Source organism: Fusarium odoratissimum (assembly GCF_000260195.1).
Source record: "Fusarium odoratissimum NRRL 54006 unplaced genomic scaffold supercont1.7, whole genome shotgun sequence".
Classification (NCBI taxonomy): domain Eukaryota; kingdom Fungi; phylum Ascomycota; class Sordariomycetes; order Hypocreales; family Nectriaceae; genus Fusarium; species Fusarium odoratissimum.
The window spans coordinates 393,029-419,313 of NW_022158693.1; the positions used below are offsets into that span (position 1 = coordinate 393,029).

The window sequence follows — 26,285 nt, forward strand, 5'->3', positions numbered from 1 at the left end:
GGGTAAAACCCCAATTTAGCGACTTTTTGAAATTGCCGACTATCAAAAATTCCAAGCGGCCCGCGCAACACCATCAACTTCGTCGTCGTCAATCCCACGTAGTCGAACCAGCCGTCAAAATGAGCGCCCAGGCCCTTAACAAGATCGCTCCCAACAGCCCTTCGAGGCAGAACCCCTCCGAGCTTGAGACCAGCATCGCTCAGGCTCTCTTCGACCTCGAGTCCAACACCTCCGACCTCAAGGTTGCCCTGCGACCTCTGCAGATCGTCTCTGCCCGTGAGGTGAGAATACCATGAAACAAAGAATTCCGAACTTAGGTCTCGTTTCGAGAAATCCTGTTCCCACATAAGAAAACTGCACTGTTCTCGCATTGGCCTCTCCGCCTCCCGACCGCGCACTTTTCCGTCGAAAATGACCTCGATATTCGAGAGATACTTGACTTGATGCGCTTACACATGTCGTCGGGGCGGAGGAGTGCCAGCCGGAGTATCATTGACTTCTGTGGAACAGGACGGGAAGCGGTCCAAGGTTTCGTCCTGGAGCTCGCATGCTGACTTGGGATCTTGACTAGATCGAGGTTGGCCACGGCAAGAAGGCTATTGTCATCTTTGTCCCCGTCCCTTCCCTGCAGGGCTTCCACCGCGTCCAGCAGCGGTAAGATATCTCCTCATTTATCTAATATCAGACTCAATACTAATACTCCCCAGTCTCACCCGTGAGCTCGAGAAGAAGTTCTCTGACCGCCACGTCCTGATCCTCGCTTCTCGCCGCATCTTGCCCCGCCCCAAGCGATCCGCCCGCTCTCGCAACACCCAGAAGCAGAAGCGCCCCCGTTCGCGAACTCTCACTGCTGTCCACGACGCCATCCTCGAGGATCTCACCTACCCCGTCGAGATCGTCGGCAAGCGCGTCCGCACCAAGGAGGACGGCTCCAAGCTCCTCAAGGTCATCCTCGACGAGAAGGAGCGTGGTGGTGTTGACTACCGCCTCGACACCTACTCTGAGGTCTACCGACGTTTGACAGGCCGCAACGTCAACTTCGAGTTCCCTCAGAGCGGTCCCGCCGACTACTAAGTCTGTGCGTTACCTTTTTCGAGATGAAATAGAAGAAATGACTATTTTTCCCTGATTCGGGCTGGGAGTGTTTTTCACAAATGGTTGGTTGGTCAAAAAAGGGGCTTGGCGTCTTAAAGAAAGTAGCTTGATAAATGTTACAAGCAAGCTGCGTATGATTTGACAAGACAACTTAAACACTTCTTCCCGTCCATGACTTCGTCCAATTATTGGGTATCTAGATCTATCTCTCATGTGCATGCCTTTTCTATCTTTAATCGTGACTGATGCGGCCAACTCCAAGCACACACCAATAAGCCAGCTCCCTCCTTTCCTGAGCATCCTTTTCCTTTGCAGATGCTGCACCGACGTCTTGCTGAGAGTCAGGCTCCCATTCCATCCTCACAAACATGGGTATCTCCAGAATATCCTCATCCTCCTTCAATGGACTCTTGTCCTTTTGACCGTCAAGTCGGAGTGAAGCCGGAACCACTTCCAAGATGATGCTGACCCAGTTGCGCCCTCGCTCCCAAATCTTACCGGCTTCAGGCTGACCACTGCTCTCTTCACCTTTTCGCTTTTTGTCTCTGTCATCGTCCTTCAGAGCATCATCCCACATATCCGTGTTGGCATCAATATCGAATTGAGGACAGAGAATAGTCACTTTGCTGGAGAACCTGCCAGGTGTACTGTTTGGCGTAGCAAGTGTGACCTTGATTCCATCGAACAAAGGGTTCTTGAAGGTTATGATGTAGTGATGAGGGGTGAGGGGCTTGAGCGGTCGCTCTTCTAGAGTTTGAGGACGCTGCGTGGTAGGGACTGTTCCAGCTGTGGGGTTGAGAGGCTTGATGGTGATCGTAGGGATATACGACTTTGCGACAAGTCTGATCTTGAACCGTGTCGACGTGACCTTATTTTCTGGCTTGGAGATAATATGCCGACACACAGAGCAACGCTTAGAGCGCTTCGTTCTGAGGAGATGTGGTATAGGCCGTAAACCATCCTGGAATCTCTGAACCTCTGCTTGTTCAAGGTTCTGCTGTATAGTAGCCGTAGCATCCCACCCCTCCTGGTGCAGTTTCTTGATCTGAGCTGATTCATCCAGATCCGCCAACTTCAGACCTTCCTCTGCCGAAAGAGCCTCACGCATAACATCTGAAGGACCATTGCGCTTGCGGGCATGTCCGTGACCAGTATACATAGCCATGATACGAGACAACGACGCTGCAGGCGATCCATAGCCGGTAGTGTCATTCAGTGGAGATATGCCGCTCGAGGCAGCATTTGTATCTGCGAGCTGCGACTGGTAGAATGACTTCAAATTGGCATACTGAAGATCTGTATCGACATCGCTGTCGGCAAGAGGTGGCTCATCTGGGTTCTCCTTGCGACGCTCCTTGAGTTCTTTCGCCGTGAGCTTGAGATCTCCTCCATTGTTGATCTTGGAGAGCTGTGAGTGAATACCGTTAGGCTTGTCAAACTTGATGCCTATCTCGGTGGAGGTCCAGTTGCAGTACTGGCAATACAGTGCGTATTGAGGCCCTGGGATGTCGGCGCCAAGGTGTGACTGGTCTTTCTCCACAGGTGTTTCCATAACCTGGAGAGGACCAATACACACGGGACATTGGTAACAGCTTCGGGTACATCTATGAGGCGCATGTCAGGCTTGGTCTGGACCACGTCTTTGTGTTATTTACCTATTCCCGTCGCTGCGCAAGTTACTACTGGGAACCTCAAACAGGCAGTTTGGGCAGTAATATGTAACAACCTCCTCGTTCACACATCGTGGACATCGTATTTGCTGGCAGTCTTCGCAGTAGAGGAGGTACTCGAGAGGGTAGAGGCTGTAGTTTGAGCGAGGATCGCGGGGGTCAAAGGTTCGTTCGTCGGAGGATTGTGATTGACGCGCTTGGGGGAGATCTGGGGGAGAGTTGTCGGAACACGGACATTGGATGTACGTGTAAGGTATCACGAGCGCCATGGCAGTGGGAGGTCGTGGAGTTTGGCAGACTCGGGTTGAAGTTGGGAAGGGAGCTGTCTTGAAACTGGGGTCTTTGTTCTCGGTGTGAGGTGAGTAGAGCTATGGTCACTCGGTGAGGGGCCAATCAGGGTCTACATAGATTCATTCAACTAAATGCACCTCCCGAGTAGCACTAATATCAGTGAACTTATAGTAAGAATAAACTAATCATGTCTTTCCATTTGAACTTAACAAACTGTATCATTTACTAAAATCACAAAAAGCAAAAGTGAAAAACGTTGGCTGTCCTCAACACTCCTCTCACACTCAGCTCACAGCCCTACCGGGAGTATTGGAGAGCTGAGTCGGTTCAACATTCCTCTCTCAACGGTCATGAATACCAGTTGTTTCAACTCGGTATCATGCGTATGCTCCCCCTAAACTTACACTGACCGACCTAGATTTTTGTCGCCTAGGATGGAGGCCCTTTTCTTGCCTCCTCTAAGTATATTACTGTGGTCTTGTTTCGTCCTGAAGTCTATTTATATGAGTCTCGGTTGGTACCCTTTAAAACATAACGCAGAATGGCTTCCAGCAGCTTTCAATTAGCAATCCCCTAATGCCCTGACTCTCGTCCGCAGAAGCATGAATAAGCCCTCTATTCAGCACATTTCATGCATTCCGAGACTGTGGCGTTGTCAGGAAAAAAGACCTTTGGTAGTGGTCGAAGCTTCGCTTGGTGAAACACACAACTGAGGGCGGCTAATGCTCCAAGCTTGAACCCTGAATGCCATCCCATCCCGTCCAGCATACAGTAAAGTTGTCCACCGCGTTTGAGACTATTGTTAGTGGCGAGTTCAGCTATAAGGCGGGAAGCGAAAGACGGGATCTGGCACCAGATGCGTCTAGACCGTAAAAGTCTGACATGCAACAGACAAGCTCAACCTTGTTAATGAGCTTTTCCGTCTCGCCTTGTCTTGCGAGGGCTTTCGCTCAACGCTTTCACTCAACGATAATCCCTTCTGAAGTTGTATGACTTCAGTTCCGAACCCGAGGACTCGGACTCCGGTCTCCATTGATTCTGTATTCAGTCAATATTGCCTTGTTGGCTCTAGTTATGATATGACGCCTGCACGACATGGCAATTGCGGGGTTCTTTGAGTTCCGGGCAGAGAGGAGGTGTTTAGTTCACGATCGTTCAAAGGCTATTATTTCATGATGACAGAAGAAGACTTCATGCTTGGCTGACTCTGCATGTTGAGCTAGAGCCAGAACGAGTGATGGTCAGGTCCCGCCCCTGGTCTGGGCTGACTCTAGCTCTGACCTGTCTGGAGTCTTTGGACCTGCCCCTTGGTCCAAGCAGAAAACTAGGCTTGGCTGAATTCCCCAAAAGGGTTCGAGTATTGAAGGTCTCCCGACGCCTTCGAGTGCCCATCGGTGCGGCTGAGGGTTTTGGGTTGCCATCCACAAGTTGACAATTCGTTGTCAGACTGGAGCTGAGAGAGTGATAAATGGCGGCTACAGAAACAATTGTCGTAAATATGTATCAAGAGTCAGGGATTGTAGCTGTAGATGATCCTTGCTGTTGAGATAATCTGGCATATCCCAGTGGAGCTGAAGAAATCTGCCTAACAAAGACAAGACCCGTGGAGTAATAGAGGCCCTGTTTTAATTCCCGAAATTTCGGGACGTCACAGATTAACACAATTTCGTTGACCTTGAAAGAAATTACGCCACTTTCTCTTCAAGATTGCTTGCTTAGGCTGTCAAGTTTGCCCGGGACGACCGGTTAAAAGAACGATGATCATCATCATAATTGATTCTGTTCGTGGTATTGTGTGACTGTCGATGCATCATGCAGAGACATACACCAACTTTCTCTTTGCTGTAACTTGACTTGTATTGCGCAAGCTGTGACCAAAGCCTAAGGTAATGCTCCTACTAGCTTCGGTGGATGGTGTTCGAGATGCTCCGGTAGATCGGATCGGAGAGTCCCATGGGCTGATAAATGGTGTACGATACATACTTTTCTGTCTCATACCAGGTTCTTGGGTTCGGGCTAAATCGACAATTTTTGCTTTTTTGTCACTAAGCACTGATCATCTATGGGTTCAATACTCTGTATGGAGTAGTATGCAGTGCTCTACAACAAATAAGACAAAACACGTCAAGAGCCAGCTCATAGCCTCCAGTTCATAGGCGAGCTGCCTGCAGGGATCTACGGCCAGCTCAAAGACGAGAAGACGCCGACAAGTCAATGAGAAAAAAGACGCTAATGCGGTGGCTTGATAGTGTCTTACCTCTTGGGTTTGGCCTTGGCTTGAATTCAAATTCCGACCGTCGGGGCCCTGTCTTGCCGGGTTCAAGGGTTCGCCCTGTTGGGCAAGGCTAGGCTTGGTGCTTTGTGACAGTCAAGAGCAGAACAGAGATCCAATATTAACATGGCCATATCCCCCCCCGGGCGAGGTCTGAGATCTTTCGTCTTGTCTTGAATCTTCTGGAGATCTCTTACGTAGGACCCGTCATGGAACCCTGCGTCTGACGTCTTTTCCCTTCCAACATGGCTGTATCACTTGAGATGTGATGGGGGTTTTTATTTTACGCGCTCGTAAAAGAAAAGACAGGGCCTATTTTTCTGAACAGAGCAGGGGGATTTAACGAACAAAGACTCATTTACCTGCAACATCCCGACGACGCGGCTCACTGCAGATTTGTTCAGCTGCTTTTGATCGTTGATATTTTTGGCATTCTGGCCAAAAACATATATATACGACTCTCGCTATGCCGTCTCTACAGGTGAACTCTAGACAGAGTTCCCTGCGGTTCAGTGCTTTTGTGAATGGGAGAATGGATCATCATCCGACTGTGAAGCGGTGGGATGGTGCTGCGAGGACGTGCACAGAATGGGACAACATTCGACGAGTAAGTCGGTCGAGAATTACTCATGAAACTGAATATCTAATTACAGAAACAGGACCCTGAACTCTGGTTTCGAAATGGAAACTGCATGGTGCATCTCCACGCCAAAGGTCATTCTCAACGAGGTCCCTCCTTCAAAGTCCCCTTCTCAGCCCTCCTCGACGCCCAATGCTACCCTCTTATCCAAAGGTTTCTCGTGTGGGAGGGCGTTCAAAAACCCAATCTTCGCGAGCTCATGAGATGGAGTAAAAAACACACAACACGCAAAATCGAATTATACATCCCGCCACCTCCAACGACAGATAAAACGCAAGCTTTCAACTACCATCTCGCAACACGCAATTTCTTCGCTTGGGTGTTTCGAAGATCCATGGTCGGATACAGTCTCGGCGGCGCTCTTATTGGTCTTCTCCACAGTATGCATGAGTTTCGATCCGGCGTGGACGACAATGTCTCAGATATGATGGAGTATTTCGACGAGGAAGGCTATCTCGACATGGCGAATCAGCCAAACCACGCGCTGGCAATACTACAGCTTGCGGAGTGTTTTCAAATGAAGGAGCTGTACATCCGAGCTTTTGCACATTGCGTCGGCATGAGCGAAAACTTGTTCGAAAATCCTGGGTTTCAGGTTTGTTTTTTTCTTTCTGACCAAGAATGCTAAGGCCAGACGCTGACGAAGAGAACAGGAGCTCAGCCCTTCAACACGCAAGCTCATACGTAAAGGACATCTCGAGCTTGATTATCGCATGACGCGGTCGTCTTCGATGCTGAGAACGTTTCTCGATGATGAGCTGTCGGAGGCTCATTTGAGCGTCGCAGCAGGCGCCCGAGCTCACCTTGAGCGCTTCCGAAGTTTTTTGTTATCGTTTTATACGACGAAGCTGGGGTACTATCCACCGACTGCGGACTCTGACAACGACCTGTTTGATCCAGCTGTGTTACGGATTATGCGTGAGGACTTTGAAGCTTTATATGATCTCTTGGTTGATGACCAGTATACCTCATCACATACCATGCCGCCTACAGCACATGGAGGAATCTGTACTATTCAACTTGTGCAGTCTTTCGACTTCGAGCATGGATACGATGTCCTCGATCACCCACTGCCGCTTCTCCCCGATGCAAATGGTAACAACTCGCGGCGCATGTCTTGGTTTCCCGGACGTGTGACTCTCAGATCAGATCGCAGAGTAACGGCTCACACAGCGTTGATCAGCGCATCGAATCTGATGAAGCCAGGAGTTGCGCAGAATGATCTCGTGAGAGCATATCGACGCTTCGAAGAAGATTCCATCATGTCGCCGAATAAAGCAGACAAGCAGGAGAAGGTGTCGCTGGTGGATGCTCGCAAGGTCCGATGGATTCTCATCTACGCAACATACCAAGTCCTTCGCTACGCAACAGACACAGCAACAGATTTGGAAGAGGACGAGATCAACGAGGCTCACTACAGTCTCTCTGCATTAACTGACAAGCTTCCGCCGTGGGATACACCTCGCGATCTGGACCGTATCTTGAAACGCCAGACCCAGTACGTTACTAGCGGACCGACCTGGAGTGTGCAACCGGATGGTGCTGCAGACGCAGGAGAAGATTCCTCTGGGAAGATTGAGATTAAACCGGACATCGATTACTTCGCACTCACTCACCGAGATCGTCCCCAAACACAACACGACAACCGCAAGATGGAACGTCGAGCATCAATGCCTTCACGCCCATCACGCTCAAACTCATTCACACAAGCACTCAGCCGCTCTTCAACAATTCGACGATCAATGCGCATGTTTAACCCCCCCGCTACCACACCACCTCAATCAATCACACCGCCAACACGGCCAACCTACCACGAAATCGTTGTCCACGGTTACGGCAACGGCACAAACGATGTAAACGTCGACACAGACGACACAGACAACACAACCCCCGAGAGCATCGAAACCAACGACACCGAGTCACCCCTCGACACACCGCCCCTAACAGAATACTACGTCGAGCCCATGATCCCCAAAGACGTAAAAGCACGCCGCGAACGCCGCCGCGACGTAATGTCCATGGTCGCACGGTCAATGTCCGGCCGCGTCTCCAAGCGCAGCCGTCCCATCAGCGCGATATTCTCTGACTCACGCTGCACGGAGGAAGTTGAGAGCAGAAGACACAGCATGTTTCCGCAGCCGCTGCGGATAAAGACGCAGGTGGAGGAGCCGTATATCGTGAATGAGGATGCGGATTGGGCGGCGATGCAGACGTTTATGGAGAGTCCGGGGGAGATGACGGAGAAGGATGATGACATGATGCCTGCTTGGGAGCAGTATGCTGATTTGGGAGGGTTGACTGATATGAGATGAGAATTTGCTGAGAAGGAGATGTGTGGTTGCTTTCACGCTTGACGCGTTTTTTTCTATGTTTCTTTTATGGTTGTTATAAGCGAATACCCCTATTTCTTTATGAAATGACATGTCTAGACGATAGTTATAGCTAGCTTTATTATGTTTGCTGTGGGAGGTAAAAGTTAGGTGGGAAGGGTAGTAGTTAATCATCAAGTGTTGATGTCAGTTGCTCTTACTGCGATGTGCTGCTGGGAATGAATGTCATTATTCGACCATGGTAAGGTCAAAGTGTTCCTTCACAATATTCACTAAACATCAAAGCTCCCTAGCCCAGCTCATCATTCACAAGTCATCCCTCATTGCCATTGCTCATATGTCCGCAAAGTACTAAACAAGACGCTCAACCAGACCCTTCGTGCTTCTTATATTCCGTCTTTACCGATTGGCTTGAAGCAAGTGTCAAGCCATCGAGAATATCCCCACCAAACTTCGAGATCATGTAGGTAGGCAGGACGATCCAGGCACCACTGATAAAGAATTAGTATTAATTCTAGCACATCATATAGATACTTACTTGGGAATTATCCAAAGAGTGAGTAGGTCCATAGGTGTGTTGTGAGCGATGTTGTCAAAGTCACTATAATACTCATTGGCCCCTAGTTCTGTTAGATCCCATCCCATGTATAGGAGAGGTTCACTCACAGTATAGGATTGTCTTGCTCAGCGTCATAACAGCAGCACTAAAGCCAATTACAACAGCCAACGCACCGTCACGTCCACTCAAAGTCCTCTTCGCGCTATCAAATGCCTTGTCCGCGCGTGTCCACAGCATGTACAAATACACCAAGTACATGACCGTCTCAACGAGGTTTAAGGCCGTCTGGGCAGCCGTGAAGCCGTTCTTAGCATTGAACGCCTTCCACCCGTACACATGATCGACCTCACCGTACAGCGCATACGGGACGTATAAAGGCCAATGGAGGAAACCACCAGGCATGGTGTGAGGTCTGCCGAAGACGTAGCCTATATCCCATATAACGAGGGGCAATGATACAGCGAGCCAGAGAATTGTTGTCGATGAGGCTGTATGATGCCACCTTTGAACAGCGTGTTTCTTAGATGTTCCATCTGAAACCGAGGGGTTCGAGTCTGCGTTCTTCATCGTTCGTTGTCGTGTAGCAGGTGTAGGAGGAATATCGATCGTAGTAGAGCTCTCAGTACTAATACTCTCACCACGAGAACTCGCTCTTGTAGTAACCATTTCGAATCAAAGACAACTTTGTTATATATAATAGTTGGAGAGGAAAAGTGGTGTTATGCGTAAACAATGGCACTGTGACATCAGGTCAACTACCGATGCTAAAGGTCGGATCACTCAACATCCGACACGCCGAGGTGCCCGTTTCGGTAATTGCGTGTCAGAACCGTACAAAGGCCCCTGGGGAATTGGTGGGCGGGCGCTGATCGTTAGTGGACTGTCGGCACTTGGGGCTGTCACACTAGCGCACCCGTCGATTCCTATTGGCGCAAAGAGGCGTTTTCGGCTGTCGTTTAAATTCGACGTATTCGCTTTGGGCGAACGGAGTATGGCCCTGAATTATAGGATACACGCACACACTGTCATGAGACACCCTGCGGTTAATTGTCCCGTTGTCCGCATATTGATCAACCTTAGGTATCCTGAACTCTTCCAAAAATCGAGGCGTCTATTCTGAACTTACCCTCAACTTAGTACCTGGTACCTACCTCTGAACTCATCAATGCCCTGTCCGCGACTACAGTGTGTACCCCTCGTTGATACGCGAATATGATCGTCAATTGTTTTGATAGCGTACCTGAACCAACATGGCAGGCATCTTAGCGCAATGAGGTCAATGTTAATAGTGCAGATCATAATGATCCACTATGCAATGCATGCATCAGGCATCTTAGCTACCAAAAGTATCACCTCCACTCTCGAGAAACTCTACCTCCTCCGGCGTCGCCTCCCTCCCAAGTGCCTTATTTCTATGTGGATATCTCCCAAACCTCTCAATAATCACTTTATGCTTCTCCTCAAACACTTTATTCGTCTCACCAACTGACTTCGCTGCTTCAGGATCCGCCTGCACCACTTCCCTTGCCTTCCTCTCGTACTCGTCTGCACCACCCGTTCCCTCCATCAAGCTCAGTATATCCTGATTCATCTTATCAAAAGCGGCAACGGCCTTAACATGTGCAGATATGTCCTCTGAGTGCATCAAGGGCATGTAGAACCAGTTCCGGTGGGAGAAGACCCAGCGGATCTCGGGTGCCTTATCTGGGATGCCCTGCTTGATGGCTTCAAGGGATACCTGCTGCGCGATAGGGTCGAAGTAAGTGAAGCAGATGGGTGATTTCTCGCCGCGATATGAGTTGCGAGGAATTTGGTCGAGCAGAATGATCAGGTTCAACCAGTCTAGCGAGTTCCGAGGCTGAGCAACGGACAGAAGCTCTTGCGCGGATGTAACTCCCGCGTCGCGGATGGCTTCTAGTATAGGGCTGAATCGAGTGCTAGGGTTGTATTAGAGGATATAGTCAATTTAGAGTAAGTGTGCGACTTACACGCAGACATTGTCGAACTCTTTGTCTGAGAAGAACCATCTCTTTTGCAATTCTTGAGGAGCGATGATACGATCGGCCATCTCGGGGATATGCTCAAACCAGAAATTCCGCAGCTCGTCAAGTTTATCATGAGTGAGATGGTCCTTGAGGCCATATAGATTCTTGATTTTAGAGCCCATGTTGATAGGCTGAGACTGCTCCTGCAGCTTGAACGTAGACGAAGTAAATGGCTTTCCTCCGGACAGGTAATGCTGGTAAATCCGTGCTGGTGCCGCTATCAATCTGCTGGCCAGAGGAAGTTGAGAAATTGCGCCTCTATGATCTGCGATCCATTCAGCACTCCAGTAGCAAATAAAGATGAAGAACGACCAACATGCGAGACGACGAGCTGTACTACCCCACGTAGAAGTTGCTTTCACGGGCGCCCTCATGATGAGACTTACTTGAGGGTTTGAGAAATGGTACAATAACTGAAAGCGATGGGCGAAGCCTGTTCTTGGGGGGTAAAAGTCTGTTATGAGTGTTATAACAAGAAGTAATCTGACAAATCAATCAGTGAAGTTGTAGCACGAAATTGGAATTGGTATCGCGATCGGAAGCGATCTCTGGCGATCCTTGCGCGCGGAATCTCCACTCTCGGACCCTCGGTGTTCCGAGATGGAGCCTACATGACCAATCTTCGGCGCTTGCTCTCCCCGATTCGGCATGCGTTTGTTCACATTCGCCCAGGACATTGTATAAGAAAAGATGTAAATTCAGGATATTAAGTACTAATCTACTCTGACCGGGGGAGTTCTGGGCCTCGAAAGACATGTATCTGGAGTAATATGGTCAAGAATACAAACTTGCAAACAAGAGCTCTACCAACACGACCTTAAAATTGCCAACAGCTTAAGCCATCAGGACAGCAACAAGGACAGCGAAAACACTAGCTCCTCCAGCAACGAACTTGGAGCTTGCGGCGTTGACAACGGGTGTGACTCCGGTAGGAATGGGAGTAGTCTCTCCAGCACCAGTGGTAGCATCAGCGGTAGCGGTGGCAGTAGCAAGAGCTGAGACGTCAATGGCCTTGAGTGTCTTGAGGAGCTCGGGGGTGGTGTAAGTAGGCTGGCTGTCGTCGGCGTAGCTGATGACTGAGAAAGGGAGCTTGGAGACGGGTGTTGCGCCAGGGAAAGCAAGGCGGTCATCAGCTTCAGCGGCGGGCTTGAGATCAGCACGGTCAAAGGGATCGTCGGCAGGGTTGAGGACACTGTTGTCGTCAGTACTGTAGGTGGTTAAGAGTAGAAGAATGACTTACCCATCGATAACGTGAGCGACACCGTTGAAGAGAAGAACATTGGTGAAGAGAATCTTAGCACCATTCACCCAAGCACTTCCATCCTCAGCAACAGTAAACGTCAAATCAGCGCCCTGCAGACTAGGAACGCTGACGTTGGCTAGATCAGTAGAGAAGAGAACATCGTCCACGATGTGGTATTTCAACACCTCCTGCAGAGTCTTGAGATCAGCGCCTTCGAGGACTGAACCAATAGCCTCAAAAGCAGGGTCGTTGGGGATGAAGACGGTGAAGTCAGAGATGTTGACAAGAGTAGAGGAGTCACGATCCAGGTTGCCGAAGTTGTAGGGAAGATCAGCTGCGTTGAGAGCGGCGTTGAAGTTGAGGAGGTTGTCGCGGCGGGTGAAGAGTTGGAGAGGAGCACCAAAACTGAGAGGCTTGTCGACTTTGTGGATGATGACCGAGTCACCGACCTTGATATCCTGCACATTGTTAGAGCCAGTTAAATCTCTGAGATGGAGTAGTACTTACGGCTTCAGTCACATAGGACAGAGTCTCTTCTCCAGAGATGACAACGACATCATCGCCATCCTTCACAATACCATTATACTGACCCCCAGTAAAGTTACCAAACGGCTGACGATAATTGACAAAGCTAGAATCCAGCAGAGACTGCACAAACACAGGAATGTCCGTCGCAACCTTGGCAGGATAATAGCCCTTGAAGACATGGTTTGACAGCAGAGCACCGATAGCGATGGTGTCGTTGCGCTGGGAAATAGCCTCTCCCTCAGGAATGTCTCGGGGGACCGAGGCAAATGCATCGTTGGTGGGAGCAAAGATGGTGATGTTGCTGGCGGATGCGAGAGTCTCTGCGATGTCGGGGACGAGAGCGAGGAGCTCGGCGAGGGTGGAGAGGTCGGATTGGGAGGAGAGAATGCTGGCGAGGTCGGATTGAGCGACCACGGCGGATGCGAGGGCTGCGAGGTTGAGGAATCTCATCTTGAGTTTTTTCTTTATTCTGAAGAGGATAATGAGGCTGGTGATAGCTGTTAAGCTGGTAGTGACTGTGATATTGTGATGCTTGAAGATGTGAAGCTGTGAGTGATGAGACTTCTCTTCTCGCGGCGCTTCTCCCTTCCACTTTATACACAACATCTCTCCATGAAGCCAACCACGAACCTCAAACAAATCCCTTCCTCAATCTCTCATCATCCCTATACCAAGCATCTCCCTCAAAGTCAAAGCATCATCGACTCTCGCTCATCCCATGCATAACGCTCTGTGATCATGATGCTGATCCCCAACGACAGGGTCTCACATCTCAAACACATATAAAATCCACGGTCAAAATTCACCGTCTCCATAAAAGACTATGGGGAAAGACAAGCTTAATTGCCAGCACAGCCCTGGTCGCTTATTGCACAGCCTTGAAGCCTTCCGAGAGTCGTGTACGTCATTTTGTGAATCTACCCGTGTAAGTGACAGGACACGGATTCCCGCGACAAACATCCCTGTAAGATTTAACGGCTTCTAGACCCTTTCTGCAGGAGAAAAATCAAGCTACAGGGAATAAACGTGCATTAAAGACTAAAGATTAATTACTAGATTGGTGTAAACTACAGAGTCAATAGGAATGGATTAGAAATGCCCATTGGGGCTGAGTCCTTCGATTTCCTGTTCTGCAACCTCCCTCTGCAGATTCTCCTCATAGCACTCAATAATACTCTCGTAATCATCTAGCCAAACGCCCAGCCATTCGACAGATCCTATGGTCCTCGTGTTCCAGTTGCCCATGTGCGGATCGAGCTTCAGCAGCGCTTCCTTGACGGAGATGAGCTTTTGCATGGCTTCTCGCACGTGCAGGGTTTCGCGGGTCAGGATTTGACTGTATGTGTTTCCCGGTGCAGACACTGCCACGAAGACTTTGATGAGGATGGATAGTGTGTAGCTCACCGCTGGACCGAAGCAGAGGGAGGGAAGGGATAGGATTGTGGAGGCGTCCATTTCGAGGACTATTGAGATGGCGAGGTGACAGGCTTCCACTATGGAGTGGAGAGCTGTTGCTGTTGTTGAGGTTATGGGACTGCAGGCAAAGTCGTGGACGCCGATTCTTTCGGAGATGTAGGGGGATGTGAAGAGTGTTTTGTTGGTGGTTGTATGTAGAACTGGCTCGTTGACATGTATCGCGACGAGCATTCGCCAAAAACGAAGTTGAACATCGCCCGCAAGAGGTCTGTTGCTCAGCTCGTTCAAGTTATTGTAGATCTGATTCCTCGTAGCCGCTACAACATCAGAGTTGATGTCGTGAAACGTGCGAGTATCGCAGAGTTCAAGAGAACTAGCAACCTTCGCATGAAGTCGAACCGTATAAAGCATCTCCGAGAACAACGGATCCGAGCCATCAGCCTCCAACGCCCCCAGAGCCTCATAATGCGCCGTCCCCCAATCAAAATCATGCGCCCTCCTAAGCCCAACAGCCTTCATCGTGGAAGTCATCCAACCCGCCAACCAAATCTTCTGCATCTCCAGTGTCAGAGGCCCCTGGATCCGGAAGAACCACGCCGGTGCAGAAGTCTGCATTTCCGCACCTCCGAGACCAAGCTCCACGCTGAGATCGTGTGCCAGCGACACAAGCTGGTTCGGGTTCCCGTGGTTGCAGTCGAGGGACGGGCGGATCCAGAGACCGGTTATTAGCGCGGCTTGGATGAGATCTAGGGAGGGCCGCTTGAGACCGACGGCTGCTTGGCCGAGGATTTCGAAGGTCTTGATTCGTAGGTCTTCTTGCGTTTGGGGATTGATCTCGGCGGAGGAGGGGGACATGGTGAAGGAGAGCATGGATATGAGCTTGACGGGTGCTCCTGTCCTGAGGGAGTCTAGCCATGAGCGTGCTGAGGTGGTGTCGACCGGAGGTATAAGGTACCAGAACTGTCCAGCGGTTGTTGAACATACTTCCAGACATCGAAGCTGAGTTTCGTAGTCTAGACGAGCATCCAGAAAGCTAAGTTCTGATGACCCAGCACTTGTCTGCGGCCAAGCTCTATCAGAGAACACCGAAGTAGCTCTTGTAGAGGTAGCATAAGTCGACAACCCCAGAGTCGAATTCGTAGCACCATCAAGCTTATCCTGCAGGTTCTTAACCTGCTCCTCCAGCTCAGCAATCCTATCTCTCTGCCACTTTCTCGCAGCAGGAACACAAGTAAGACTGTAACGAGAGCATCGTTCACAGATTGAAGACTCTTCAGGTGATGGTTCGCATTTGACTTTGAGAGCCTGACAGGCTTCGCAGGCACGAGATCTCTTCTTCATGTTGGCAAAGTTGCGAGCATTTTCGGAGTCATGTAAGTGAGGACTTGAAGGGGGATTTATGAGGGAGTCATGGTGGCTTAGCACTTGGTAGGTTGTATTGTAGATGGTTGAAAGCTGAGGATTGCGGGGTGGTTGCCACTACTGGATCGTCATAAGTGATCGGAGCGTTGGAGCTATCTACCTATGGAAGACCATAAGGAAGCTACTCGCGATTTTTATGTTGGCGCAAATCATGTTGTTAGTGTACTCAGTCGACAATATTTTATGGTTGTGTGGGATGCTTCACTGATATTCACCCTAGACCCTCAATGCTTGTTTTCTGTCTCCTTGCAATGTGCAATGCTTCTGTTCAGTATCAACTTCAAGTGACTTGTTTAAAAACTCCAATGGAAGCAGTGTTACACATTCATACAACTGTTATTTACCCTGCATGAAAGCCCGGTGGTGCTTGATGCTTGGTGCTGAAGAACAAACCTACGAGAAGCATCGTTTACAAGCTTGAGTGTCAAGGCAAGGCCACAATGGGCGATATATGGTCAACACAACTACCAACCAATCGCACAAAGGCCGGAAAACTCTTCTATTATATTGCACAGCCCCGTAAACTAACCCTACGAAAGTGCTTGATAAAAAGATTGATTGTTCTTGGCCATGCACGGGTGAGTCAATGCCCTTTGAGCAGACGCACGATGACAAACTTGAATATTTCCATGTACGAGCTTCATTGATGATGAGTTCCCAGGTAAGTGGAGCCTGAACCTCAAACAGAATAGCTGTGTAAGCCTATGTATTCAATTTCCCTTTGAGATATGAATTTCCTTTATTGAAAAGCTGTGATAGTGTCTGATGGCTTGTAGGATTCTGGCTTGCAAATGCAGAGAGTCGATGACATCATACTTGTTCGAGCTTACCACCAGCATCATCTCCGCAGTAGTGGAATGTAATCTCAGTGAGCGATGCGCCCCTCCAATTTTATACAAGAATGAATCTTCACTGCAGTGACCATCCGTACGATTCTTCAAGTCCCTTTCTGTAACAGCTTTATCTCTGGGAGCCGTAGCGGAGCCGAAGACAGGGCCCAGGCTTTACAGGGCTTCCCTACAACATCCGTCCATCCAATATTAATGTGAGTGTTAGGTAGCAATCGGATGATCTGCTTTCTTTTGAAAGGGAATCATTATCTGCGACCTTTCTTTTTTCAATCTGCACGCTTCAATATACAAGTGGTGACTCCTCAAAATGATGAAATTGCTTTGCTATTCCTGTGAAGACATCCACAACAGCCTCATCAAGCCCTACAGCGGCCGCTATCAATAGCGTCCGAAACACGCCGACTATGCACGTGGCATGTTTCATAGTGCACTGGACTCACTTAGACCATTGGTTCTAGGCTTGAAGCTAGAAAACATCCGTTCCGCCGGTGCATGACTATAGTGTTAGACCCTGATCGTCCGCTGTTAGGCGACGAGGATGTTGAGCCGCAATTTGGAGGCCAGAGGAGAGATGAGACGAGATCTGGTCAGTTGTGAGAGCTCATTTGTGCGAGATTGGATCTGCTGTTTTGCTTTTGTAGAAGTTTCTTCAGTGGGAGAGACCCGCTGTAGATGATGGCCTGTTGGTCTTTGTTGAAGAATTATCTATCTGCATCAAGGAACCGCCTTGTTTGACCAACATAAAAAGTACAAATCTCCATTTGCTATTCTGTTAAAACTTTATAATGCAGGTTATGATCGGGCTTCTTCGCTTTTTGGGCCTGCCACGGATCTTCACCGAGTATCCCCTCCGAGAATTTTCGCAAAAGCATTAACCTCAGCTCTCCTCTTCCCTGCCACTCGCCACGTTTTTACCATTCAAGGTTCGATAGTGTCAAGTTCGTCTGGCCGGCGTATTTCTTTTGTTACAGAAAGGAAGGACCTGGCGGTAATATGCGGCCGGCGACATGGGCCCACCTGACTTGACGAGGAGTGTCACTCAATGATCCGTGATGCGTACTACCGATGAAGCATTTCTCAAGACGTTTTCTGGAACATCTGCTTGTTTCACGTGTAGGGCTGTCAAACGACTTGATCTCAGCTTTGGCTAACTTCGTGGTAGCGTCAATATCTTCAGCAATATTCACATCATTATTCGTGGAGACGACTCGCAAAACACTCCAAAAGCATACTCGTCTATCTCCCACCAACCATGCACGAACCCCATATAACAAACCAGCTGATATGCAGCCTTGAGGATCTCTGGATGAAAGTCTCCCACCCCCGGTCCAACCAAAGGCCAGATGGAGATCGAGTCTCGCCTCATGCTCTGGGATCCCCTGCCGAAGATCGATCGCTGCGGATCCTGAGAATGGATGCTTCGTCTGTGCTTTTTACCCTTCAATAGGATCAACGTTATTAGTTGGGCGCAGGCATCAGGATCCGCAAGATCTGAAGGCTTAGCGGCGATGTTGTGTTGGATATGTATGTGGGCGTCCCATCGTTTGCTTACTTATCTCACTCGTTTCCTTGTTTCTATTCTTGCTGTCTTTGTCCTTTGAATTTCTCTGCTGAGCGCTTCTAATTGCCCGAGTTAAGTCACAGAATTATCGCCATGGGGGATTTGTGGAAAGGACCGAACTTTATCGAAGTCGACGCTGGCGAAAATGACATGAACATTGCGAGCATCGCCTGGGGAATCTCGCTCGGAGTCGGACTGTTCACGTTCGCCAAAGGGATGCGGCAAACTATCAAATCATGGAGGAGAGGACGCAGGATGAATCACTACATCATCTTATTATGGCTCGAATGGACGAGCAGCTGCATTATGAGCGCTGTCACTTGGTGCTATCTACGAAATTACATCCCCGGCGGGTTTCCGGTTTTCTTTACTCTAAGTATGCTATGCTGTTACGCTGAGGACGTTCCTCAAACTGAGACTGATGGCTTGTAGTTTTTCTTTGGTGTATCCAACTTCAAGCGCTAATTCAAATCATCATCAACCGAATCGCGATCCTCATGGTCAACCGACAAAATGCCAAGCGACTCAAGATATACTCCTTCCTCATCATCTTATGCATCAACATCAGCGTCTTCACGATTTGGATTCCAGCTCGGCTGCAAGTTAACAAGACATGGATTGACATCAACAAAGTCTGGGATAGAATCGAGAAGGTCATCTTTTTAGTGGTTGATGCAGGACTCAATCTGTACTTTATCCACCTCGTGCGATCGAGGCTCATTGCCAACGGCCTGACCAAGTACACTCGACTGTTTCGTTTCAACTTGGGCATGATCGCTGTATCGATGACTATGGATGTATGCTTTGTTACCATCCCCTGAGCTGCTGCTTTAGATACTGACTATGATCAGATCCTTCTCATCGCAATGATGTCCCTGCCAAACGACATTGTGTAAGCCAAGCCGACTCAACCCCCTACCATTACTAACCCGTTATCACAGTTACGTTCAGTTCCATCCTCTAGCCTACCTAGTCAAGCTCCACATCGAAATGAACATGGCCGACCTCATCATCAAAGTTGTCAAGGCCAGCAACAACAGCGACTATCCCGACTACTCCGGTTCCAGATCACACAGCACTCAAAAGAAGAGCTCAAAGCAGACAGGCAAGAGCAAAGTGCCATCAGCAATGTTTGTTGGCGGTAACACCACGTTTATCGAAGCGAATACGGACGATATAGAGCTGGTAGATCGATTAGAGGGAGGCATTCAGAAAACCACACGGACGGAGGTTGTTGTTAAGCAGACGAGGAGGTCCGAGTATGATGATGTGGCCAGCGATACTGGGTCAACGAGGCAGCTGCAAAGAGAACATTTTACCGTGTGAAAGGCTGCCGAGTGAGACATACCAAATTTGAGATGCCGAGATGTACAACTGAGTATGGAAGAGCTCGCAAGCCATAATGCTTGCTGCATCTTGGCCAGGAGAGACTATACACGATACCCCTTCTTTTGTTTGACAAAGCCATCATAATAATACAACAGAAACGCGATAGGGAACTAGAATTGTATAATGCCCTACCTAGTTCATGTACTTTGCAAACCACTCCAAGAACTGATCAGGCTCCCTCTGAAAATACGTATACCCATCCCACCTCTTGTCCGTCCCCTCAATCCACTTCAACTTCTTATCCTCGATAGGGATATTATCATAAACAGACTGAACATCCTTCGGCGTCGTGCAAGGGTCATCCCGAACCTGATACAGAAACGTCGGGACATTGGCGTGCTTCGCATCAGTCGGCGGCGACAATTGACTAATATGAAAACTCGTCTTCATGAAGAGCTGTCGATCAGCTTCTTCCATGTACGATGCCGGAGCGCCCATTTTGTCAAGCATAACTGCGATGGAGGAACCTGCTGATATAGGCTGGGGCGCAATCATGCATCTTACGCCTTTGAAGGCTTCAGGCCGATGTCTCATCGCTGAGAGTGTTGCGTTTGCACCAGCGCAGCGACTAAACAGTCCAATCATCATATCCTTCGTATCCTCCGACTCACGAATATATTTCAACGATCCAAGAACATCGCGCCACTCAAAGAACCCAAAGAGTCCTTGATTCCCACTTCCACTGAGCCCATGGTTCCTCAAATCATACGCAAGAACATTATACCCCGCATCATGAAGAATCTTGTAATCAGGAATGAAATTGACTTCAAAGTCGTTCCCGGGCATGAGTTGATTCCAAGGTTCGAGATGCGAAGGGATGCCGGCACGGTTGAACCAGTGAGGATGGTTGGCGATGATGATCTTGTTGGAACCTTTGCAGGGGATGAACCAGCCTTCTAGAGGGACGCCGTCGTCGGAGGGGAAGTAGATGTCTTGGAATTCAAGGCCTTCTTCATTTGGGTAGTGCATTATTGGTGCGAGGTCCCATCCTCTGAAGTCGTCGACCACGGCCTTGATAGTGGCCTTGATCTCTGCATCTGTTGGGGCCATGGTTGTGAATGCTTGTCAATTGGATTGGTGAGGACGAATTGAGGCTGTGTATGTTGAGTCTACAGGCACAACATATACTTGGACATGATTGAATGAGCTGGTCAATTTTGTCTTAAATGCTGATGTACTTGAATCCTTCGCGCGTTTTCGCTTTTGAATTGGGTTTATCATAGGTCATGGCACTCATTCCGCTTCTTTATCACCGCTTATCTCCATTTCGGTCCAGGTTTCTGCATATTGTCAGCATCATAGACTGCCCTCACGACTGCATTCTGCGATTATCTCACGATGTTTCGAGCGGATAAATCGAAAATGCAAACTTAAAATTCTCCAGGATTACATGAAGGATTCAGGCTAGAAAGTCACGAACGGAATCCGGCAGATGAGCCCAGCATTGTGTCTGGAAACCACGGCACTTTCTGAGCAAGGGCTTAATTAAATTACCCAATTCATGTCCAATATGTCACTTATGCCTGATAAACGGCTGAAGACGGAGGATATCCAGCCAACTTTGATCCAGGACCAGGCCTAAACTTGGGCTCTTTATACCACTCTTGCGCAGTCTCAGCCAGTTCCTTGACCTTGGAAAACTCAAACTGAGGTTGGTCCAGAAGATCATAAATGCCCTGTGCATAATCCTCTGAGATGTTGTACACCTGGGCCAAATATTTGCTCTGAGACCTGTTAGTTTGAGTCTGACTCACGACGACCGCAATTGCTTACCTGGATCTCGGGAAACTTGACTCGACGAAGACCCTTGGCTGTGTTGTAGCAAGTATTCTTCTTCTCTTGCTCACTCATGACCTTCTTCCACAGATCCTTCGCTTGGTCATAATCATTCTTCTTACCCTCATGCCAATAGTGACTGACCCTGCTTGCGATGTTGTCGCTGACCTGATACGGCGCTTCAGCGACATCAGGTCTGAACTTGTGAGCGAAGCTGTTGGGTGCATATTGTTTGTTGCCCGCGTGATTGGCATCAACACGCATCTGCCCGTCAAAGTTGAGTGACGCATAGGACTTGGCCATGAAAGGACAATTGACGGGGATTTGGTGCAGATTGACACCGATGCGATGATATTGAGCGTCGCGGTAGAAGAACATGCGGAATTGAAGAAGAGGATCAGGAGAGTCTTCAATACCAGGGACCATACTACCAGGCGAAAAAGCAGCCTGTTCCACATCTCGATGGAAGTTCTCAGGGTTCTTGTTTAGCACCAATCTTCCAAACTCCTTCATCGGGAACTGCGATCGCGGCCAAACCTTTGTGACATCAAAAGGATCGAACCCAAGCTTATCAGGGTCCGCTTGTCCAGGATCCATGACTTGCACATGAGCCGTCCACTCAATCTCCTCACCCTTTTCAATGGCCTCCCAAAGATCTCTCTTCGAGTAATCGGGATCTTCACCGCACATTTGCATAGCTTCACTGTCAGTGAACTGCTTCTGACCGTGCTTTGCGATGAAGTGGTATTTGATGTAGACGAACTCTCCGTTGGAGTTTACCCACTTGAAGGTGTGGCAGCCGTAGCCGTGGTTGAAGCGCCACCCTTGGGGAGTTCCGTGATCGCTGAAGAACATGAGGCCCGCGTGGTTGGCTTCGGGGGTGTTTGCGAGGAGATCGAAGAGGGCGTCGTGATCGAGGAGGAAGTTTGTTGGGTTGCGGTACTGAGAGCGGATGACGTCTGGTCCTTGAATGGGGTCGCGGCAGAAGAAGACGGGCTGCACCTTGGTTAGTTTGGTACAATGAACAGAGAGGATAGCTTGACTGACGAAGTTTAGGCCGACAATGTCGTAGTTCCCCTCCATGGTGTAGAATTTGATGGCGAAGCCTCGAGGGTTACGAGCCTCGTCTGGGAATTCTCGACCGAGAGTCACAGTAGAGAATCTGACAAAGACGGGTGTCTTTTCTCCAATAGACGACAAGAAGTTGGCTTTCTGGGATGTTAGTCAGTGACTGTCAACACGATAGTGGCCCGTGGGCTTGACTTACAGTGAGTTCAGTCACATCCTGGGTACACTCGAAGTATCCAAAGGCACCAGAGCCACAAGGGTGAACCATGCCTAGCATGTGTCAGTGGTATACACATTGAAGTAAAACAGTGATATACTTGCGCTCAAGATTCTTAGACCTGTTGAAGGTCTGTTGCTTCCTATCTCTGAGTCAGGCTCTGAGCTTATGCCTTGACGAGGCATACTTACTGCAAGAGGAATGTGTCGCTGATCAAAGGAAGCCCACCAACCGTCTTGCTATGAGCCCTGACAAAGTATCAGCATGCAATTGCGCATTGTTCCTCCAATACTTACGGGTCAGGGAAGGGAATGCCCTCATTGTTAGTGAAGTACGCTCCATCATCCTCCCTCTTCCCTCCGGCCTGTGCACCAGAGACCTTGGCGATGACATCTGCTGGTCCCTCATTGGCACCTTGCATGTGACTCATTCGAGGGTTTCGACGTTCTCCTTGAGTCTCAGCGCCAATGGCATTGCCAATAGCCTGAAGAGGGTGCTGGCGAGGGTCGAGTTGGTTGGAGTTAAGAGACATGGTAGATAATTGAAGTATGTTGCTGCTACTTCCACATCAGAGCATGTGGATGAGACGAGTAGAACAGAGAATCTGGGGAGAAAATTAGCACACCTTATATCCCATAGACACGACACTCAATTGACAGCCTCTGAGAGTCTGCACTCCAAAACCGGAGGTATCTCCGGATCATTGACACATCGTCAAGCCCAATGCAGAGAAACGTGCATATTTGTGCGACATAATGACAGCACAGTTAATTGATCAATCTAAGTGCTTAGAGATTAGTCGGAGCTTTTGTTCCAATTAGACACCATTCATAGGTAAGAGCTGCTGAAGCTGACATTGTGATCGTAGATATGCTAGCATATTGTCGTCATGGGATGGTAATAGACTAAACACACCGCCCGACAAACTGCACTGGTAGATGTCGATGACCCTCTGAGCCAAGCAGTGTTAGTACATATAGGAAGCAATTAAGCATATCGGTTAGGTTCCTCTAATATTGGGCAGTTGATTGGTCTTGAGTCTTGAGCGAACGCTTTAGTTGACTCCGATGTCATCGGGCTCCGGGGCATCTGATTGGTCTACCATTTTGCCCATCAGATGAGCCCTATATCTTACCAAGAGAAAGGTATATAAGGAGATTTGACTAAGAATGAGGCTAGTTAAAAGGGACTTTCAGCCTTGAGTGTTTTCTGTCTTTGGACGACTATGATTTCGAGGGAATCCGGCGCCTCAAGACTCCCATTTCCATGTAAAAACAGCAATTGAAGAGAGAGAATAGAAGCCAAGGCACTTAGCCGGTACGTTACAAATTCTGTGATTAGAGAGTAGGGCAGTGTTCCTCTTGCTGTCACGTAAGATCATGAGTCTTGATGCACCTTTAGATCTTTTATATTAACCAACACCCACAATTATTCTTGATCACTCAGATGTAAGCTCTAAAATGAGGCTGATGATAAGATTCTGATAAGAAATGGGCCTTTGAGCCTTTGAAAGATGTCACACTACTCGATGTTCCCGAGACAATTTCGCTTACTTGATGACGAAAGCAGCTACTGCGACTGATGGTGGTCAGTAAATCTCCCCGAAACGAGACATTCCAGTCGGAACTTTACCCTATAACAACAAATTGCGCCGATTCTCATACATAGATTAATGAAAAGAAGTCCGTGTTGATCGCCCTTAAGACTCAGTGATGCGAGATGTCGTATCGCAAAGTATTCCCAGTCATCATACTCCAGGCTCAGCTTCAAGTGGCGGAAAGCGCCCAGGGGTTGAACAACAACGGTATATCTGGTTCCTGGCCCTTATCAAATAACTTTCTTAGCGTGCAGATCGACCAGATCTAGATTTCCCGGCCCTGAAACTCTATCCGATCACAAGTCTCGATCTTAGACATCTACTGGAATTTGACCGAGCATTGGCGGCCAACACAATTACCCAATGCGTTTAAGCAAGGACTTAGGACGGAGTAGCTCGGCTTTAAAAGGTCTTAGGTGCGTGCTGTGCCTATATTTGGCAGTGGTCCAATCACTATGCTGACACCATTCGAATACGCCCCATTTTGACATGCAGATGATATGCATGTCAGACTTATTAGAGACGTGGTGACCAATGGGTATTGGGGGAGAATACGAAAAACAAGCGATTGCTGACAATTGACGGATAATTCGCAGAATGAGATGTCCGAGTAAGTGCGACGATTAGAAATAAGTTGGTGATGGAAATGGAGTTGAGGTATATAAAGACGCGGGTTGGGTGAAGAAACACTAAACTTATAACTCATCATTTATCAAACACCACAAATCACCCTCTTCAAAGATATCATCGGACATAATGGTTACTGTCGCAGTTGCAGGCGGTACAGGCAAAGTCGGCCGAACCATCGTCGAGGCCATTGTTGCGGCAGGAGAGCATAAAGTCGTTATCCTCAGCCGAGAGGTAAGCGTTTCACACGAAAGGTTTATGGACGTAACTAACAGAAGCCGAAGGAAAACAAGTTACTAGAAGAAGAGATTGGAGCTTCTATCCTAGCTACAGATATTCATAACATCAGTGCCCTAACTGAGCTTTTTGAAAAGCACAATGTGCACACTGTTATCTCGACACTTGGCATGAATGGGCCAGAACCTATCGAGATTGATATTATCCGTGCATCAGAAGCATCTCAGGCAACAAAACGATTCATCTCGAGTGACTGGGGTCTTCCCCACACAGAAGAGTAAGCAAGCACTTGACAAATGCCTCATTGTCAGCATTGAAAACAAAGTATTCACAAAGAGTTATAGGCATGCAGCTCAGGCCAATTCAGCCAACAACAAACTCCGCGCCCAAGACGAGCTACGCAAGACAAATCTTGAGTGGACGTCGATTCATATCGGCTTCTTTCTTGATTTCTGGGGCTCCCCTAAATCAGCTGCGAAATCAAACTTGCACACTCCTTCAACGTTTGTCGATATTAAACACCGAGCCGCTGCCATCCCAGGATCTGGAGACGTTCCCGTTACGTTTACCTATAGTCGAGATGTAGCCAAGTTTGTAGCTGCGCTTCTCAACCTTGAGAAGTGGGAGGAAGCAACATATATCATTGGTGATAAAGTCACGTTCAACGAGATGGTGAAGATTGCAGAAGAAGCTACAGGTGCGTGATGAGCTTCTAGACTGGAGCTAGGGATGCTAATTTCGAATAGGCGATAAGTTCAACGTTGTTTATGATAGTGTCGAGACGCTGGAGAAGGGGGAGTTGAGTGAGCTGCCAGGCCATGAGGCAATGTTTGCCAATATTCCTGCACCCAAGGCGGTCATGAAAAAGGTGATGTCTGCCTATGGTTTGTGGGCAGAGAGTGGTGGTTTCAACTTGGATGAGAGCAAGTCTCTGAATAATGTCTTCCCGGAAATCAAGCCTATTACTGTTCGGGAATTTCTGGAAGATGCTTGGGGTAACGAGAAGAAATAGAGTCGGTAACACTTTGTTTCTCGTTTGTTGATGTTCTATTCACTTCAAACATAGCATTGATGCAATCTTGTTCATAGTATGGTTTCGAGAAAAGACACAAACTATATGGACAAAGTGTTTATATCAGAAGCTCTTGCAAGTCGCAAAATACATGGCCATCATCTGCAAGCTGAGATAGCGTGAATCCCCAACCAAGGCAACTCCCTTTCGGGCCCGTGCCTGCTAGATCGTACGGCCAATGTTTTGTCTTAGATCTAGGTACCATGTTTAGTCCTTTGCCAAGTCTAGATCAAACCCGCGTTTGTTCCTGGCCGATCTCCAATGACATCAACTACTTCCCTCACTAGCCTTGGCACAATAAACTCTTCCGAAACATCTCATCCTCAGATCTCGTATTCCCTCAACTCAAATGCTCTAAGCGCCAAGCCCAAACACCAGG

General features: G+C 48.6%; 11 protein-coding genes across 14 annotated transcripts; 4 read left to right on the forward strand and 7 right to left on the reverse strand.

Moving 5' to 3' along the window:
• The first annotated feature begins 8 nt into the window (after positions 1–8).
• FOIG_05408 (40S ribosomal protein S7) lies at positions 9–2,703 on the forward strand. The gene is made up of 3 exons (XM_031203997.1): positions 9–281; positions 572–654; positions 708–2,703. The coding sequence occupies exons 1-3, from the start codon at positions 120–122 to the stop codon at positions 1,072–1,074; spliced, it is 612 nt and encodes a 203-aa protein (XP_031065826.1). The 5' UTR covers positions 9–119; the 3' UTR covers positions 1,075–2,703.
• On the reverse strand, positions 1,181–3,103 carry FOIG_05409 (uncharacterized protein). Its single transcript, XM_031203998.1, has 2 exons — positions 2,751–3,103; positions 1,181–2,699 (listed from the first exon to the last, which is right to left on the reverse strand). The coding sequence occupies exons 1-2, from the start codon at positions 3,032–3,034 to the stop codon at positions 1,328–1,330; spliced, it is 1,656 nt and encodes a 551-aa protein (XP_031065827.1). The 5' UTR covers positions 3,035–3,103; the 3' UTR covers positions 1,181–1,327.
• A 2,329-nt stretch (positions 3,104–5,432) lies between these two features.
• FOIG_05410 (uncharacterized protein) lies at positions 5,433–8,557 on the forward strand. Its single transcript, XM_031203999.1, has 3 exons — positions 5,433–5,935; positions 5,988–6,563; positions 6,622–8,557. Exons 1-3 carry the CDS (start codon positions 5,795–5,797, stop codon positions 8,278–8,280), a joined length of 2,376 nt encoding a protein of 791 aa, XP_031065828.1. The 5' UTR covers positions 5,433–5,794; the 3' UTR covers positions 8,281–8,557.
• On the reverse strand, positions 8,267–9,710 carry FOIG_05411 (uncharacterized protein). The gene is made up of 3 exons (XM_031204000.1): positions 8,965–9,710; positions 8,837–8,918; positions 8,267–8,789 (listed from the first exon to the last, which is right to left on the reverse strand). The coding sequence occupies exons 1-3, from the start codon at positions 9,521–9,523 to the stop codon at positions 8,663–8,665; spliced, it is 768 nt and encodes a 255-aa protein (XP_031065829.1). The 5' UTR covers positions 9,524–9,710; the 3' UTR covers positions 8,267–8,662.
• Positions 9,711–9,808: 98 nt separating this feature from the next.
• Positions 9,809–11,437, reverse strand: FOIG_05412 (uncharacterized protein). Of its 3 annotated transcripts, none has more exons than XM_031204002.1 (3): positions 11,219–11,437; positions 10,846–11,167; positions 9,809–10,794 (listed from the first exon to the last, which is right to left on the reverse strand). In XM_031204002.1, exons 1-3 carry the CDS (start codon positions 11,274–11,276, stop codon positions 10,191–10,193), a joined length of 984 nt encoding a protein of 327 aa, XP_031065831.1. In that variant the 5' UTR covers positions 11,277–11,437; the 3' UTR covers positions 9,809–10,190. The 3 variants fall into 3 exon arrangements, with proteins under 3 accessions (XP_031065831.1, XP_031065830.1, XP_031065832.1); XM_031204003.1 differs by having other exon boundaries at positions 9,950–10,794; positions 11,289–11,425; XM_031204001.1 differs by having other exon boundaries at positions 10,846–11,437.
• Positions 11,438–11,568: 131 nt separating this feature from the next.
• FOIG_05413 (uncharacterized protein) lies at positions 11,569–13,495 on the reverse strand. Its single transcript, XM_031204004.1, has 3 exons — positions 12,653–13,495; positions 12,143–12,603; positions 11,569–12,094 (listed from the first exon to the last, which is right to left on the reverse strand). The coding sequence occupies exons 1-3, from the start codon at positions 13,277–13,279 to the stop codon at positions 11,737–11,739; spliced, it is 1,446 nt and encodes a 481-aa protein (XP_031065833.1). The 5' UTR covers positions 13,280–13,495; the 3' UTR covers positions 11,569–11,736.
• Positions 13,496–13,762: 267 nt separating this feature from the next.
• Positions 13,763–15,463, reverse strand: FOIG_05414 (uncharacterized protein; the record flags this gene model as incomplete). The annotated part of the gene is made up of 1 exon (XM_031204005.1): positions 13,763–15,463. Exon 1 carries the CDS (start codon positions 15,428–15,430, stop codon positions 13,763–13,765), a length of 1,668 nt encoding a protein of 555 aa, XP_031065834.1. The 5' UTR covers positions 15,431–15,463.
• A 1,939-nt stretch (positions 15,464–17,402) lies between these two features.
• FOIG_05415 (uncharacterized protein) lies at positions 17,403–19,475 on the forward strand. Of its 2 annotated transcripts, XM_031204006.1 has the most exons (6): positions 17,403–17,475; positions 17,525–17,886; positions 18,001–18,299; positions 18,356–18,720; positions 18,775–18,815; positions 18,865–19,475. In XM_031204006.1, the coding sequence occupies exons 3-6, from the start codon at positions 18,017–18,019 to the stop codon at positions 19,247–19,249; spliced, it is 1,074 nt and encodes a 357-aa protein (XP_031065835.1). In that variant the 5' UTR covers positions 17,403–17,475; positions 17,525–17,886; positions 18,001–18,016; the 3' UTR covers positions 19,250–19,475. The 2 variants fall into 2 exon arrangements, with proteins under 2 accessions (XP_031065835.1, XP_031065836.1); XM_031204007.1 differs by lacking the exons at positions 17,403–17,475; positions 17,525–17,886 and having other exon boundaries at positions 17,956–18,299.
• FOIG_05416 (uncharacterized protein) lies at positions 19,344–20,505 on the reverse strand. Its single transcript, XM_031204008.1, has one exon. The coding sequence runs from the start codon at positions 20,360–20,362 to the stop codon at positions 19,445–19,447; it is 918 nt and encodes a 305-aa protein (XP_031065837.1). The 5' UTR covers positions 20,363–20,505; the 3' UTR covers positions 19,344–19,444.
• A 324-nt stretch (positions 20,506–20,829) lies between these two features.
• FOIG_05417 (catalase) lies at positions 20,830–22,905 on the reverse strand (the record flags this gene model as incomplete). Its single annotated transcript, XM_031204009.1, has 7 exons — positions 20,830–21,036; positions 21,086–22,084; positions 22,136–22,300; positions 22,356–22,426; positions 22,451–22,515; positions 22,565–22,621; positions 22,670–22,905. 7 exons carry the CDS (start codon positions 22,903–22,905, stop codon positions 20,830–20,832), a joined length of 1,800 nt encoding a protein of 599 aa, XP_031065838.1.
• A 1,573-nt stretch (positions 22,906–24,478) lies between these two features.
• On the forward strand, positions 24,479–25,846 carry FOIG_05418 (uncharacterized protein; the record flags this gene model as incomplete). The annotated part of the gene is made up of 4 exons (XM_031204010.1): positions 24,479–24,831; positions 24,882–25,111; positions 25,179–25,531; positions 25,581–25,846. Exons 1-4 carry the CDS (start codon positions 24,727–24,729, stop codon positions 25,844–25,846), a joined length of 954 nt encoding a protein of 317 aa, XP_031065839.1. The 5' UTR covers positions 24,479–24,726.
• Positions 25,847–26,285: the final 439 nt, after the last annotated feature.

Bases quoted from the DNA above. Each gene is read 5' to 3' on its own strand.
- FOIG_05416 (XM_031204008.1), bottom strand. From the start codon at position 20,362: ATGGCCCCAACAGATGCAGAGATCAAGGCCACTATCAAGGCCGTGGTC.
- FOIG_05409 (XM_031203998.1), bottom strand. From the start codon at position 3,034: ATGGCGCTCGTGATACCTTACACGTACATCCAATGTCCGTGTTCCGAC. The intron at 2,700-2,750 runs GTAAATAACACA...TGCGCCTCATAG, and splicing joins TTGCGCAGCGACGGGAATAG to ATGTACCCGAAGCTGTTACC.
- FOIG_05408 (XM_031203997.1), top strand. From the start codon at position 120: ATGAGCGCCCAGGCCCTTAACAAGATCGCTCCCAACAGCCCTTCGAGG. The intron at 282-571 runs GTGAGAATACCA...GATCTTGACTAG, and splicing joins AGATCGTCTCTGCCCGTGAG to ATCGAGGTTGGCCACGGCAA. The intron at 655-707 runs GTAAGATATCTC...AATACTCCCCAG, and splicing joins TTCCACCGCGTCCAGCAGCG to TCTCACCCGTGAGCTCGAGA.
- FOIG_05412 (XM_031204001.1), bottom strand. From the start codon at position 11,276: ATGAGGGCGCCCGTGAAAGCAACTTCTACGTGGGGTAGTACAGCTCGT. The intron at 10,795-10,845 runs GTAAGTCGCACA...ATACAACCCTAG, and splicing joins GAGTTCGACAATGTCTGCGT to CACTCGATTCAGCCCTATAC.
- FOIG_05415 (XM_031204006.1), top strand. From the start codon at position 18,017: ATGGGGGATTTGTGGAAAGGACCGAACTTTATCGAAGTCGACGCTGGC. The intron at 18,300-18,355 runs GTATGCTATGCT...GATGGCTTGTAG, and splicing joins TCCGGTTTTCTTTACTCTAA to TTTTTCTTTGGTGTATCCAA. The intron at 18,816-18,864 runs GTAAGCCAAGCC...CCGTTATCACAG, and splicing joins TCCCTGCCAAACGACATTGT to TTACGTTCAGTTCCATCCTC.
- FOIG_05410 (XM_031203999.1), top strand. From the start codon at position 5,795: ATGCCGTCTCTACAGGTGAACTCTAGACAGAGTTCCCTGCGGTTCAGT. The intron at 5,936-5,987 runs GTAAGTCGGTCG...TTACAGAAACAG, and splicing joins AATGGGACAACATTCGACGA to GACCCTGAACTCTGGTTTCG. The intron at 6,564-6,621 runs GTTTGTTTTTTT...CGAAGAGAACAG, and splicing joins TCGAAAATCCTGGGTTTCAG to GAGCTCAGCCCTTCAACACG.
- FOIG_05411 (XM_031204000.1), bottom strand. From the start codon at position 9,523: ATGGTTACTACAAGAGCGAGTTCTCGTGGTGAGAGTATTAGTACTGAG. The intron at 8,919-8,964 runs GTGAGTGAACCT...TAACAGAACTAG, and splicing joins GAGCAAGACAATCCTATACT to GGGCCAATGAGTATTATAGT. The intron at 8,790-8,836 runs GTAAGTATCTAT...ATTCTTTATCAG, and splicing joins ACTCTTTGGATAATTCCCAA to TGGTGCCTGGATCGTCCTGC.
- FOIG_05413 (XM_031204004.1), bottom strand. From the start codon at position 13,279: ATGTTGTGTATAAAGTGGAAGGGAGAAGCGCCGCGAGAAGAGAAGTCT. The intron at 12,604-12,652 runs GTAAGTACTACT...AACAATGTGCAG, and splicing joins TGTCCTATGTGACTGAAGCC to GATATCAAGGTCGGTGACTC. The intron at 12,095-12,142 runs GTAAGTCATTCT...TGACGACAACAG, and splicing joins GTCGCTCACGTTATCGATGG to TGTCCTCAACCCTGCCGACG.